Source organism: Echinops telfairi, unplaced genomic scaffold (assembly GCF_000313985.2).
Source record: "Echinops telfairi isolate 266 unplaced genomic scaffold, ASM31398v2 ScPeMD7_7356;HRSCAF=8355, whole genome shotgun sequence".
NCBI classification, from domain to species: Eukaryota; Metazoa; Chordata; class Mammalia; order Afrosoricida; family Tenrecidae; genus Echinops; species Echinops telfairi.
This window is the reverse complement of record NW_022111256.1, coordinates 1,037,931-1,050,070: the sequence shown is the minus strand read 5'-3', so window position 1 is coordinate 1,050,070 and position 12,140 is coordinate 1,037,931. Positions and strand designations below refer to the sequence as shown.

The 12,140-nt window shown below is 60.7% G+C and overlaps 1 protein-coding gene across 1 annotated transcript; it reads left to right on the top strand.

Moving 5' to 3' along the window:
- Positions 1-4,220: 4,220 nt before the first annotated feature.
- PTPN6 (protein tyrosine phosphatase non-receptor type 6) lies at positions 4,221-12,138 on the top strand (the record flags this gene model as incomplete). Its single annotated transcript, XM_004708234.2, has 12 exons — positions 4,221-4,516; positions 4,623-4,745; positions 4,929-5,123; positions 7,598-7,787; positions 7,946-8,062; positions 8,168-8,281; positions 8,379-8,475; positions 8,750-8,829; positions 9,013-9,162; positions 10,110-10,241; positions 10,364-10,518; positions 12,090-12,138. Coding segments are annotated over exons 1-12 (1,410 nt in total), but the record flags the coding sequence as incomplete, so codon positions are not given.
- Between the last annotated feature and the right edge of the window lie 2 nt (positions 12,139-12,140).

Genomic DNA, 12,140 nt, shown 5'->3' with positions numbered 1-12,140 from the left:
CTGATGTCGGGGGTTTAAGTGGAGAGAAAATGCTTTGAGAATGATGTACAAATGCACTTTACACAATTGATGTGTGTGTGGATTGCAATAACAGTGGTATGAGCACCTAATGTTTAAAAAAGAAAAAAAAAGAAATCTTACATTTGGAAGTTTCACTTTGTTCAAAATCCCCTCTCCTGTGAGCTCCCTCCTTGTTCATTGAGCAGGTGGCCATCAGTAAGGCCTGAAGACCTGTATCCCGTTCTTATTCCTCCCACTTCCTTCTCCAGCGCTATCAGTTCCCTCTATTCCTTTGAATTTCCATTCCTAAATGAACTCAATCATGAGTTTTCTCTGGTCTGGAAATGTAACTCTTTATGGGACTAGAAAGGCCAGTCTTTCTCCCATGGAGGGGCCGTGGTTTTGAACTGCTGATCTTTTGAAGTTGGCAGCCCAACATGTGTAACCATTACGCCACCAGGCCAACCAACCTTGGATTGAAAATGGGGGCGGGGGGCGGCGGCGGCAGCAGTGGGGAAGCCGTGTGAATTAGCCAAAAGCATCTCTGAGACTCAGAGAGTGTAGAGCGTCATTTACTTCCCTTATACGTTGTACTCGGTATTACCGTATAATTTAGAGAGCACTGATAGAGGAATACAGGAGGATTTTGGAGATACTAAGGAGCCTTGGTGGCGCTGTCAGCTAAGTGCTGAGCAGTTGAAACCCACCAGCTGCTCCCAGGGAGAAAGAGGAGGCTGCCTGCCCTGCAAAGAGGAGCAGCCTCAGAAACGGGAGACGGGGCTGTACTGGATGTCGGTGAGTTTGGGGGGCTTGAAGGGACTTGAGCATCTGAATTTGGGGGGGTGTGTGGGTGTTCCTGGAACCAATCCCCTGCAGCTCCTGAGGCATGGCAGCACCGTAGCCCACGGATCAGGTGGGGTAACCGCGCCTCCGAGAAGGGAAGTCACCCTCTAGAGTTCACGTCACCTGCCCATCTTCTCGATCCCTGTCTTTATCTCCTAACTTCCCCAGGGATAATTTTCTCTTCTGAATTACCAGGCACCTGCTTTCCGTCATTCCCAGGCTCTCTGCTGTCTGTAGCCGCCTTTTGAAAAGTGGTGACGGTCACTCCACCACCACAGGTCTGTCTGAGTCCCAGTTGGGGCAGGTGGTGGGTGTGCAAGTGCCCCTGGGCACTTTGGAGCCCTGGGCCAAGCTGGTCAGTGAGTTCTACTTTCCTGCCAAGGGCCAGCAGACACCATACATCGTAGCTGAGCGTCTGCCTGTCTCCCGAGAATCCTGCCTCTTCGAAGCGCCAGGAGTTTCTGGGCGCCCCCACCTGGGTGGGTCTCCTTCCCATCAAGTAGACTTGAACCTTGGAAGTAGATCACCTGGGGGTTAGAGTGCCGGGAATGGTCAGTTCTGAACAAGGGCCTGCAACTTCCTGTGTAGACACGGAGCACCGTGTGTGGGCCTTTGCATACAGGATGCACAGAGGTGTGTGTGGACGGACATGGATGATAAGGTGCACGGAACGGGCCTGTGTGTACACACGTGGTGTGCTTGCACACACGGTGCACAGAGGTGTGTGTGGACGGACATGGATGATAAGGTGCACGGAACGGGCCTGTGTGTACACACGTGGTGTGCTTGCACACACGGTGCACAGAGGTGTGTGTGGACGGACATGGATGATAAGGTGCAGGGAACGGGCCTGTGTGTACACACGTGGTGTGCTTGCGTGCGGTGTTCTTCCTTGTCTGCATATGACAAGCGGGATGTGTGTTCGTGTGTGTGGGACCAGGAGCCTGTGTCTGTGCCCCTGTGTGCGCATGCTTATGACGGTTTGCTTATTGGACGTTTACTCTGTGCCAGAACATCCCACGGTTAGCAAGGCCAAGTGGGGCTTCCTCCTGCCCTGTTCTCAGGTGACTGTCCAAGACCGAGGGGCAGACAGGGCTGAACTACACGATAGGCACACCAAGGGAATTCTCAGGGTACCGGAGAGAATGGAACACACACACACACACACACACACACACACACACACACACACACGTGAAATGAGCTTTGTTTGGAAAGGAAATTGATCAAAGCTGTTGCTATGAAAATAATTAGACTTCCATTAAGCTTTAAACTTGACTCCTCTAACATTAAAAAAAAAATTATACCAAGGCACAATCGCAGGGGTCCTCAAACTTTTTAAACAGGGGGCCAGTTCACTGTCCCTCAGACCCGTTGGAGGGTCGGACTATAGTTTAAAAAAAAAGAAAACTATGAACAAATTCCTATGCACACTGCACATATCTTACTTTGAAGTACAATAGCAAATGGGGCAAAATCACCTGGCGGGCCGGATAAATGTCCTCAGCGGGCATAGTTTGAGGACCCCTGATTTCTAGAGTACGTCAGGTGGTATGTATGGAGCACCGGTTGATGACCTTTGCATGTGCACACTATGTCAGCACCCCCAGGTCACAGTGCACACGCCCTCTCCATCCAGAAGCTTCTCTGGCAGTGGCGTGGTGATCCGGGGTGGCGTGGTGCAGCTAACGGCACAGTCAGCCTTTCAAAACCACCTGCTGCTCCCTGGGAGAAAGATGAGCCTCTCTACTCCGATGTGGTCTCAGTCCCCCTGTCCTGTAGGGTCACTAGGAGTTAGAATTACCTTGATGGCAGGGAGTCTGGGTTTTTTTGTGTGTGTGTGTGTGTGTTTGCATCGGTTTCGTTATTTTTATGATGCATGCCCATGGTATAAGTGACCGTGGTCTAGAAGCGAAATAAGCCTGGCAGGGGCAGCGGTGGCTCCGTGGCAGGAGTCTGCCCACCTGCCAGTTGTGTCCCAGTTGCACACACTGAGTGGCTGTGACACTGAGTAGGTTTTCATGGAGTTTCCAGACCAAGATAGGCTAGGAAGAAAGGCCTGGCGATCTGTTTCCGAAATTAGCTCGTGAAAACAACGATGTGGGTGACCATGAATTGGGGCAGCAACAGCATCGCGCATGGGGTCACCGTGAGCTTGGACCACAGCAGCCAACCCGACACTGGCTCCATCCCAGCCCTGTCTTGCAGCCACCCGCTGTCCCTCTGGGTGCATCCTTGATTGGGCTCCCGCACCCTGTCTTGCTTGTGTTTGGGATGACACAGAAAGCAAAGCATCATTCGCGTTCCACCTTTGGGTCTCTAAAGGCCAAGCTCTGAGACAATCGGTGTACCACACCTCTGTCCCTCCGTCGCGGACAACAGGACACTGGGCAGGACAACAGGACACTGGGCAGTCCTGCGAGCTCCGGCTCTGGCTGAGCAGCCAGACCTGTGGTTGAGGCCATGTGGGGAAGGGGACTGAAGTGGGGCTGCCTGGCTATGCCCCTGCCTCGTCCTTGCCATCTGTCTTTCTTTCCAGTCCGGTTCTTGGATTAGCCTATCTGGTGGTGGGCAGGGCAAAGGGGCAGGGACAAGAAGGGGCTTGTGTCTGGCAGGGCGGCGGAGGGTCCTTTGGACCATCCCTCTGCGCGGTGGACGAGGAGATGCTCTGAAGCATCTGCAAGCCCGTGGCTATTGGTCTGCCCCTTCCACGTTTGTTCTGGGCTCGCTGACGGCTGGGACCCAGTCTTCAAGATCATCGTCGCCACTGGAATCGCAGGGTCTGGGTGCGAGTCCCTGGACTGCCCCTCACTGACCAGATGGCTCTGGATAAGTTATTTCAGGTCCTCAAGTACCTCCAAAAGTGGTAACGATAGCTCCCATTTCATAGGGTGATGGGGTGAGGGTGGAGTGGGGATCGCAAGAGAAAGCGTGGACTAGTGGTCTGCTTTTCTGTAAGCCTTCCTGGGCCTCAGAAAGCCCAAGATGCGAGGAGCGTGAAGCGGACTGCCTTACAAAGTACAGCAACCCCCCAATGGATTCCATCTCAGGATGGATGACCCGATGACCTGTGGGAGAAGTGCTCCCTGCCCCCACCCTGCCCTGGTTCCCTAGGCTGTACATCCTTCCTGGGAGCAGACAGCCTCATGGGGCAGCTCAGTGCTTACACACCGCGCCACCAGGGCTCCTCAGCCTACCGGAAGACTCCACGGGAGGATGGCTCTCCTCCTCCTCCTTCTCCTAAAATGAAGAGCCAGGTGGAGGGGTGGCAGGGGGGAGGGTGCTGCGGGGAGGAAGAGCCCTAGGGTGGCTGCAGGTTCCCAGGTGTCACCTGAGTGCCATGTTCCTGATGCCTTGGATGGTAGACCTGTGGGGAGTGGGGCCCCTCCCCGCCCCCACCGCCACCCTGCTCGGCTGGCTGCTTAGTTCTAAAATGAGAAGTAGAGTGAGTTCCCCCAAGGGGTCGGCCGCGCCCCTTCCTGTCCCCGCCCTGTCGGCTGCCCCAGGCCAGTACAGTGGCAGGCCCCAGCACCAGGACCCCGCTGCCTGCCCGGGTGGGGAGGAGGCCTGGCACTGAGCCTCTGAGCTGGAGGCTGGACCTCACCTGCTGGGACTAGCCTGCAGCGCCACATCCCTGTGCCCCTTCCTCCCCGGGAGCCCCCAGGATGGTGAGGTAAGGGCTGGGGGTTCACAGCAGGCATAGGCAGTCAGCAGGTGTTCTGGGGAGGGGTGTCCAGCAGACCCCTCTTTACACACTCTGCACCCCCGCCCTGCCCCAGATGGTTCCACCGAGACCTTGGAGGACTGGACGCCGAGGCCCTGCTCAAGAGCCGTGGCGTCCACGGGAGCTTCCTGGCACGGCCCAGTCGCAAGAACCAGGGAGACTTCTCCCTGTCTGTCAGGTAAGTGCGAGGTTGGCCCAGGCCTGGACCTCTCTCTGTGTGCTCCCCAGGGCGGTGCAGCATCCCCAGCATTTCCCCCACCAGTCCCTGGTGTGTTTCATACGTGGGACCCTGGGCCCCCCCAACCCCCTGTGTCCACTTCCATGCCTGCACCCTCAGGCCTCACTGCCTGGTGCTGTTCAGGGTGAAGGATCAGGTGACCCACATTCGGATCCAGAACTCGGGGGACTTCTACGACCTGTACGGAGGGGAGAAGTTTGCGACGCTGACAGAGCTGGTGGAGTTCTACACTAAGCAGCAGGGCGTCCTGCAGGACCGCGATGGCACCACCATCCACCTCAAGTACCCGCTCAACTGCTCCGACCCGACCAGTGAGAGGTGAGGGCCGTGCCGCACCTGACCCACCCCTTGCACCAGCTGTCCGGGAGGCCGGCCCCACGGCCAGAACGCTGTCCATCGCCCCACCCGGCCCTGTGCCACCTCAGGGGTCCTAGCATCATCTTCCCTCCGTGCTAGCCTGTGACCCCGGTGTCTCACAGGGCCAGCCTCCTGTCCCTTGTCCCTTCCCATCTAACCGAGGCAGCAAGAGAAGGTCGCCGCCGACCACTGCTCCGGAGTGCAGGCAGCTGCCGGCCCAGGCCCGCCTCGTGACAGGAGGCCACCTTTAATGGCCGGCCCCTCCATGGCAGGCCGCTCTGTTGTTAGAAAGCTCTTCCGCCTATGGGACTGACTCTCCCTGTCTGCCCCCACTCCAGCGGGCTGGTGCTGTTGAGGGTGGGGGCCAACGTGCATTAGGACGTGCAGTGCCTTCTCCCAGCAGCCCAGTATGGCTGGGGCTGGGTAGAGCCAGACCTTTGGAAACAGTGTGTTGCGGGGTTCCTTGTACACGGGTCCTGGTGCTGCCCTGTCCCCTCCCGGGTGCCGCTAATGCTCAAGGCATTCTCCCCTCACCCACATTGGACTCCAAAGACGCGATCCCCAGAACGGAGCTGGGGTGGTCTCCCTGAAACCAACCCGGGTGCGTGGCATTACTGATTGTTGCCTAGGAAGCTTAAGGGCCGAGCAAGGATGGAAGGATGGACTTTTCATCCGGGGGACCTGGCCAGCCGGCCCTGTCCCGCATGTGTGTGTTGGTGGCCTTGTGGCTGAGCTGTTTCTGGGCCTCTTCTCTGTCCTTTTCAGTCTCTGAGAGTCACACCTCCAAACCTGTGTCCTCATCTCGGTTCAAGTCCCTCGTTACCATTAGCCTGGGAGGAGGCCGAGGAAGGAGTCCTGGGAGCCGCCACTGGCCACGTCTGTCTTTGGACTTTACCTAAAGCCAGCGTTCTATTTCTCTCTTCGCCCAAGGGGACCACCCCTCGCGCTTGTGTCCTTGGTGGGCATCTGCCCCCTCTTGCCTGCCCCCTGTACCTGCGTGCACCAGACCCTCTGTTCCCTCTGTCTCCTGGCCCCAGGCCTGGGCCTCGCCTGCAGCAGGGGAGGAGAGACTGGCTCAGGACTGCAGAGCAGTAGCCTGTGGATGGGGTGGGGAGGGAGGAGGCCGAGGCCGGGGTCCAGAGAGCCTGGCAGAAGCAACAGAGGGAAGCCGGAGTCCACGAGGGCCCGGGCTGGGGGAGTATGAAGGCCAGGGAAGCTGACTGCTCTGAGGGCCCTCAGAGTGACCCATGCTCAGAGCCTGGGTCCTACCCCACTTCCAGCAGAGCCCCTGACCCTGGGAGGCTCCTCCAGAATTCAGATAGGCCCTTCCCTATCTCTGGCTTCTCTGGCCCCTCCTCTTCCTTGGGAATTTGCATCTGTCCCCACGATGGCTAGGTCTTTGCCTGTGGTCAGCTTGCATTTGCATGGACACTTCCTCATGGGGGGCACTGGAGGAAGGGGGTTCAGCCCCACCCCTCTACTTGGGGGGCCTCAGCTTGTCCCTGCCAGGTGGGGTGGGGTGGCCCAGGGTGCGCAAGGGTGGGGTAGGAAGCTCTGAGGTCTCTGAGCTGGAGTCCACGGGGTGGGGGCGGGGGTCAGAGGGGACACGACAGACTAGCTCCCTCCCTCCGTCCCCCATCCCTGCGGTTGGAAAATGCCCCCCCTCCGGCTGAGGAAACCTCACTTCTCACTCTCCCCAGGAGGAGTTTTGTGTTTTTCCATCACGTGGTTTCCTGTGGGGCTGGGCACTATGGGGCTGCAGTTTCCTCCTGGGAAGGGGCTGTGCTTCGGGGAAAAGTCCTAGTTCTGCTTTCTGTCCCCACAGCCCCTTTGAGCCCCTCTGAACCCCGGCCTCCCCTTTGGTGACATTGTCCCAGGCCGCCCGCCCCCTCCGGGCCCCCTAAGCCCCCCTCTCTGAGCCGAGGTGCCTCCCGAGCAGCAGAGCCATTGGCCTTCCCGCCTCCCTCCCCGGTGATCTCCCCAGCATGTGTGCCTGCCTCCCTTGTGACTTCCGCCTCCTGTCTCCCACCGAGCTCCGCTCTGTGCTTCTGCCTCTTCCCTGTGACTCCTGGACGTCCTGCCTCGGCTGCTCCCCTGCAGCTGTGCTGGACCTTGCCTGATGTTCCGTGGGGCCAGGAGGGCAGTTCTGGGTGCAGAGATAGCCCCGTTGTCATCCCCAAGGCCTGCCTGCCTCCCCTCTGATGGGGGGTGGGGTGGGGGGGCGTAGGCATCAATCGCTCAGCCCTCAGTTTGCTCATCTGAGCAGTGGGAGAACTCCCTGCCTCTCGGAGCTGCCGTAAGAGGCTCTGGAGTCGAGATTTAAAAGCATGCCCTGGGCATGGGATCTGTAGGAGGCAGCCCGTCCCCCTGCCACTCTCTGGGCGTGCTCTGCCCCTGTGGCCTGGAGCTCAGCTTCCCCGCGCTGCCCTCTCTAGGTGGTACCACGGCCATATGTCTGGGGGGCAAGCAGAGACGCTACTGCAGGCCAAGGGCGAGCCCTGGACGTTTCTCGTGCGCGAGAGCCTCAGCCAGCCTGGGGACTTTGTGCTGTCCGTGCTCAGTGACCAGCCCAAGGCCGGCCCAGGGCCCCCTCTCAAGGTCACTCACATCAAGGTCATGTGTGAGGTAAGGCTGGTGGGCGGAGCGTAGAGCCCTGGAGGTTGGGGCGGGGAGGCCCAAGATGAAGCCCCCTTTTGTGCCAGAGCACTGGGAGTGGGGAGGGGGGGGTCCCTGGAGGGAGACTCAGGCCCTGTGGGGTGCACTCCCCCTGCCCCCACCCTCAGGGCGGACGGTACACGGTGGGAGGGCCCGAGAACTTCGACAGCCTCACGGACCTGGTGGAGCATTTCAAGAAGACAGGCATCGAGGAGGCCTCCGGGGCGTTTGTGTACCTGCGGCAGGTGAGCGATGCCCCCCCCCCCCCCCAGCCCTCAACTCCCAGGGCTGCGACTCCCTGGACCCTTGGGTCACCTGGTCACCGCACCCACCCTCCCCACCCACCCCAGCCTTACTACGCCACGCGGGTGAACGCGGCCGACATTGAGAACCGCGTCTTGGAGCTCAACAAGAAGAAGGAATCCGAGGAGACGGCCAAGGCGGGCTTCTGGGAGGAGTTCGAGGTGTGTGTGGGGTGCTGGTGGGCTCGGCCACGACCTCAGCCTGTGGCAGCCCCTTCTCTCCCCACTGCTGACGCTGCCCCTGCCCTGCCTGCCCCAGAGTCTGCAGAAGCACGAGGTGAAGAACCTGCACGAGCGACAGGAGGGCCAGCGGCCCGAGAACAAGAGCAAGAACCGATACAAGAACATCCTTCCTTGTGAGCGCATTGCCCGGCCAGGGTCCTCGTCTCCGCCCCCACCCGGCAGTCACTCCCCAGGAAGCTTTTGTCTCCCCTCCCCGTCCCCCCAGCCCCCTTCTTCTGGGAGTCTGACCCCCACCCCATCTGAGTCCCCTCCTTCATCCGACGACCCCTTCTGGCCATCTAGACCGGGGCTCAGTCCTCTGCGGGCCCCTGGCTGCTCAGGCAGGAGGGCCCCTGAGTTTGGGCAGAGCTGACCGGGCCCTTCCCTGCCTCTCTCTGCCCACGCCAGTCGATCACAGCCGAGTCATCCTACAGGGACGCGACAGGAACACCCCTGGGTCTGACTACATCAACGCCAACTACATCAAGGTGGGCGGTGCCCGTCCCGCCGGGAGAGGGCCCTGGGCTTCCTGCCTCATGGTGGCACCTGGGTTCTAGGGACATCTGGTCAGAGGCCAAGCTGGACTCCGGTGGGCGGGCCAGCAGGCAACACCGGTCTGGCCTGGGCCCGGGAGCTCAGCACCATGCCTTCCCCCTTGCACACACACGCAGAACCAGCTGCTGGGCTCCGACGAGAACGCTAAGGTCTACATCGCCAGCCAGGGCTGCCTGGACGCCACTGTCAGTGACTTCTGGCAGATGACGTGGCAGGAGAACACCCGGGTCATCGTCATGACCACGCGGGAGGTGGAGAAAGGCCGGGTAGGCAGAGCTCTGGCCGGCCCCTGCGCCCCTGAGCCCCCCGCAGGGCTGGTTGCCCACGCTGCTCATCCAAAGGAAACGCGAACACAGGGCAGAAAGGGACCTGCGAGCTAAGGCTAAAGGGCCCGCCTTTTGGGGGGAAACAGGCCCAGAGGCAGAGCCTGGGCGACAGACATGCTCAGCTCCCGGAGGCGAGGCGGGCACCCCCAAGCTCCCAACCCAGGTGCCTTCTCAAGGGCTTCCCTCTCCCCAGACATTTCCCTCCTCGGGGCTTCTTACCCCCGAGGGTCTCCCCTGCCCCTCCCCGCAGTAGGCCCCTCCAGTTCTCTCGGAATCTGTCCTCCAACCCCACTGCCCCAGGTGCTGGCCCTCTGCACCTCCCTCCCCAGTGTGGTCAGTGAGCCTGCCCAGAGGATCGGGCCCCATTGCTCCCTCTCTGCTGGCCCTTTATGGTTCTGGCTCGCCTGGTTCCTCCAGGAGAAAGCCCTGGGCTCCGAGGGGTGACCCCATATTCCCCCAGCACTGGCCGCCTCCAGCCTGAGCGGAGCTGGGCTTCCGAGCCACTGTGGCTGGCCCGGCTGACGCTCGCTTTCTGCTAGGAAATGACAGGGTCTTTCCGCACTATCTCTGCCTGACAGCCTCCTCCTTTATGGAAGACCCAGCCCACAGCTGCCTCCTCTGGGAGGCCATCTCAGATTTCCACCTGTCCCTCCCCAGCCCCTCCCTCTGCCGTGGGCCTGGTCTCCCTGCCCCATGGCCCTGCCAGTACCTGTCCTGTTCCTGCGGCCCGGCCTGCGCCCAGTGTGGGTGGATAATGAATGAGTGCGCAAGGAGGGTGAGCTGGCTGGTCAGGTCATCTGGGTGCCCTGGGACCAGGAGCTCAGCAGCCTCCTGTGGCCCGGAGCCCTGCTCCCAGGTCTCATGTCCTTCCCGCCCTCCTTTTTCAGAACAAGTGTGTCCCTTACTGGCCGGAGGTGGGCATGCAGCGTGCTTATGGGCTCTATTCCGTGACCAACTGCAGGGAGCACGACGCAGCCGAGTACAAGCTCCGGACCCTGCAGGTCTCCCCGCTGGACAATGTGAGCAACACCCCCACCCCACGCACGTGCCCCTTGGTCCTGTTCTCTGGTCTGGCGAGGTGGGGCAGGATGAGTGCCTGCTGTTTGGAAGCGGGGGCACTGACCCTGTGTACTTGGCCCAGGGAGACCTGGTTCGGGAGATCTGGCATTACCAGTACCTGAGCTGGCCTGACCACGGGGTTCCCAGTGAGCCCGGGGGGGTCCTGAGCTTTCTAGACCAGATCAATCAGCGTCAGGAGAGCCTGCCCAGCGCAGGGCCTATCATCGTGCACTGCAGGTGAGGAGGAGGACGGGAGACCTGGGCTGCAGGGCAGGGCTGGTGTTAAATCACGGGCGCCTGCACCTGGCGGTGCCTTCCCTTCCCCCCAGCTCCCTTGGGCTCCCCGGCGGCTCCAAACTCCCAGGGAGAACTCGGCTGGCATTAGTCCTGCCTTGCCCTGCCTAGCACATGCCAGACTTGCCAGCTTACCCCATGGCTAATTGAAGGGATCGATCACTTCTCACATTAGACCCGGGCCCTGTCACCCTGCTTTCTCGTGTGGTTCCACACAGGCTCCAGAACCTGGGGCCCCCGAGGCTCCCTGTGGCTTCTCCTTTTCCCTTTGTGGCTTCCCACTCGCCCCACCCCACCTGGGCCCCAGGATCCTGGCACCCCCAGCTCCAGTATAGGTGCTCCTGTGTGTGGGGGGTGGGAGGATGGGTAGACTAGAGGAACAGGGCTTCCAGCAGGCTGTGGTTGAGGCCCTGGGGCAGCCCAGCAGAAGCCGATGGGACGGAGGGCTTCCCAGAGGGCGCAGGAGTCAGGGCTGCCTGCTTAAGGCCCAGCTTCTCCACCTGTGGGCTGTGCAGCCTCAGCCAGCTCCCGGGACCGCGAGGTCCAGAGGGTCTAAGGAGGGTGCTCATCGGAGGGGCTGCCAGAGGCCTGCGGGACAGCCCGTTCTCTCTGGATTGCATTGCCCCAGCAGCTTTGTGAAGGCCACAGGTAGGCACCTCCCATCCTTGCGAGGGCTGTGTCCCCGTCACCATTTCTGGGGTCCACTGGACCCTCCACAGATGGGGACCATGGGTGGTTTACATGAGAAACCGCTCTGGCCTGTCTTCCATCCTTGCCATGTGACCCCCCAGCCTAGGCCCAGGCCTGTGAGGCCCTCAGACTTCCTCTCTATCCTGGGGCTGGGGGCAACCTGGAGGTGCCCACTTGCTTGGGGGCCCAGCCACTTCTGCGTGGGGGCAGGCCTATCCCCTTGCCCCCCATGCACACACACCCACACCTGTTTTAAAATCCCCATGGCCTTTATTTAGACACGACCAGAAGGATGTGGGTTTGGGGGGTTTATTTTCGATGGTTTGAAATTAGGCGGCGATGGTTGGGGCACTGGCCTGACGGGTCAGCCAGAGGAGGTGGCACTGGGGCCTGAGGTCTGCTTGTCCAAAGGATGGGCAAGAAAGGAAAGGCCCATGCACCCACCTTCACCTCCCCAGCGCCTTCCCCACCTCGCGAGTCCTGAGGAAAAGGGAAATGAAGCCCTGCAGAGGGAGGCGAGGGACGGACGCAGGACCAGGCTGGGGACACGGGCACAGTGGCGGCACAGCAGGGCCTGGGGGAGCAGCCACCAGTCACGGATCAGAAGCTGTGGCCGGAGGTTGGGGGGGGGGGCGTCTCGTGCTGGGAAGGACAGTGACGGCGTCCTCAGGGAGACCCCCGTCCCTCGGTTGAAGTCAAGACCACAGGGAAGGGTGGGCAGACTTGTGTCCTTGCTTGTGGCTCAGTGGCCCGGCCCGGGCTGTCTCTGCCCCATGTGGAGCTGGGCCCCGGCCGGACCTGACGGTGGCACCCTCTCTCCCCAGCGCGGGCATCGGGCGCACGGGCACCATCATCGTCATTGACATGCTCATGGA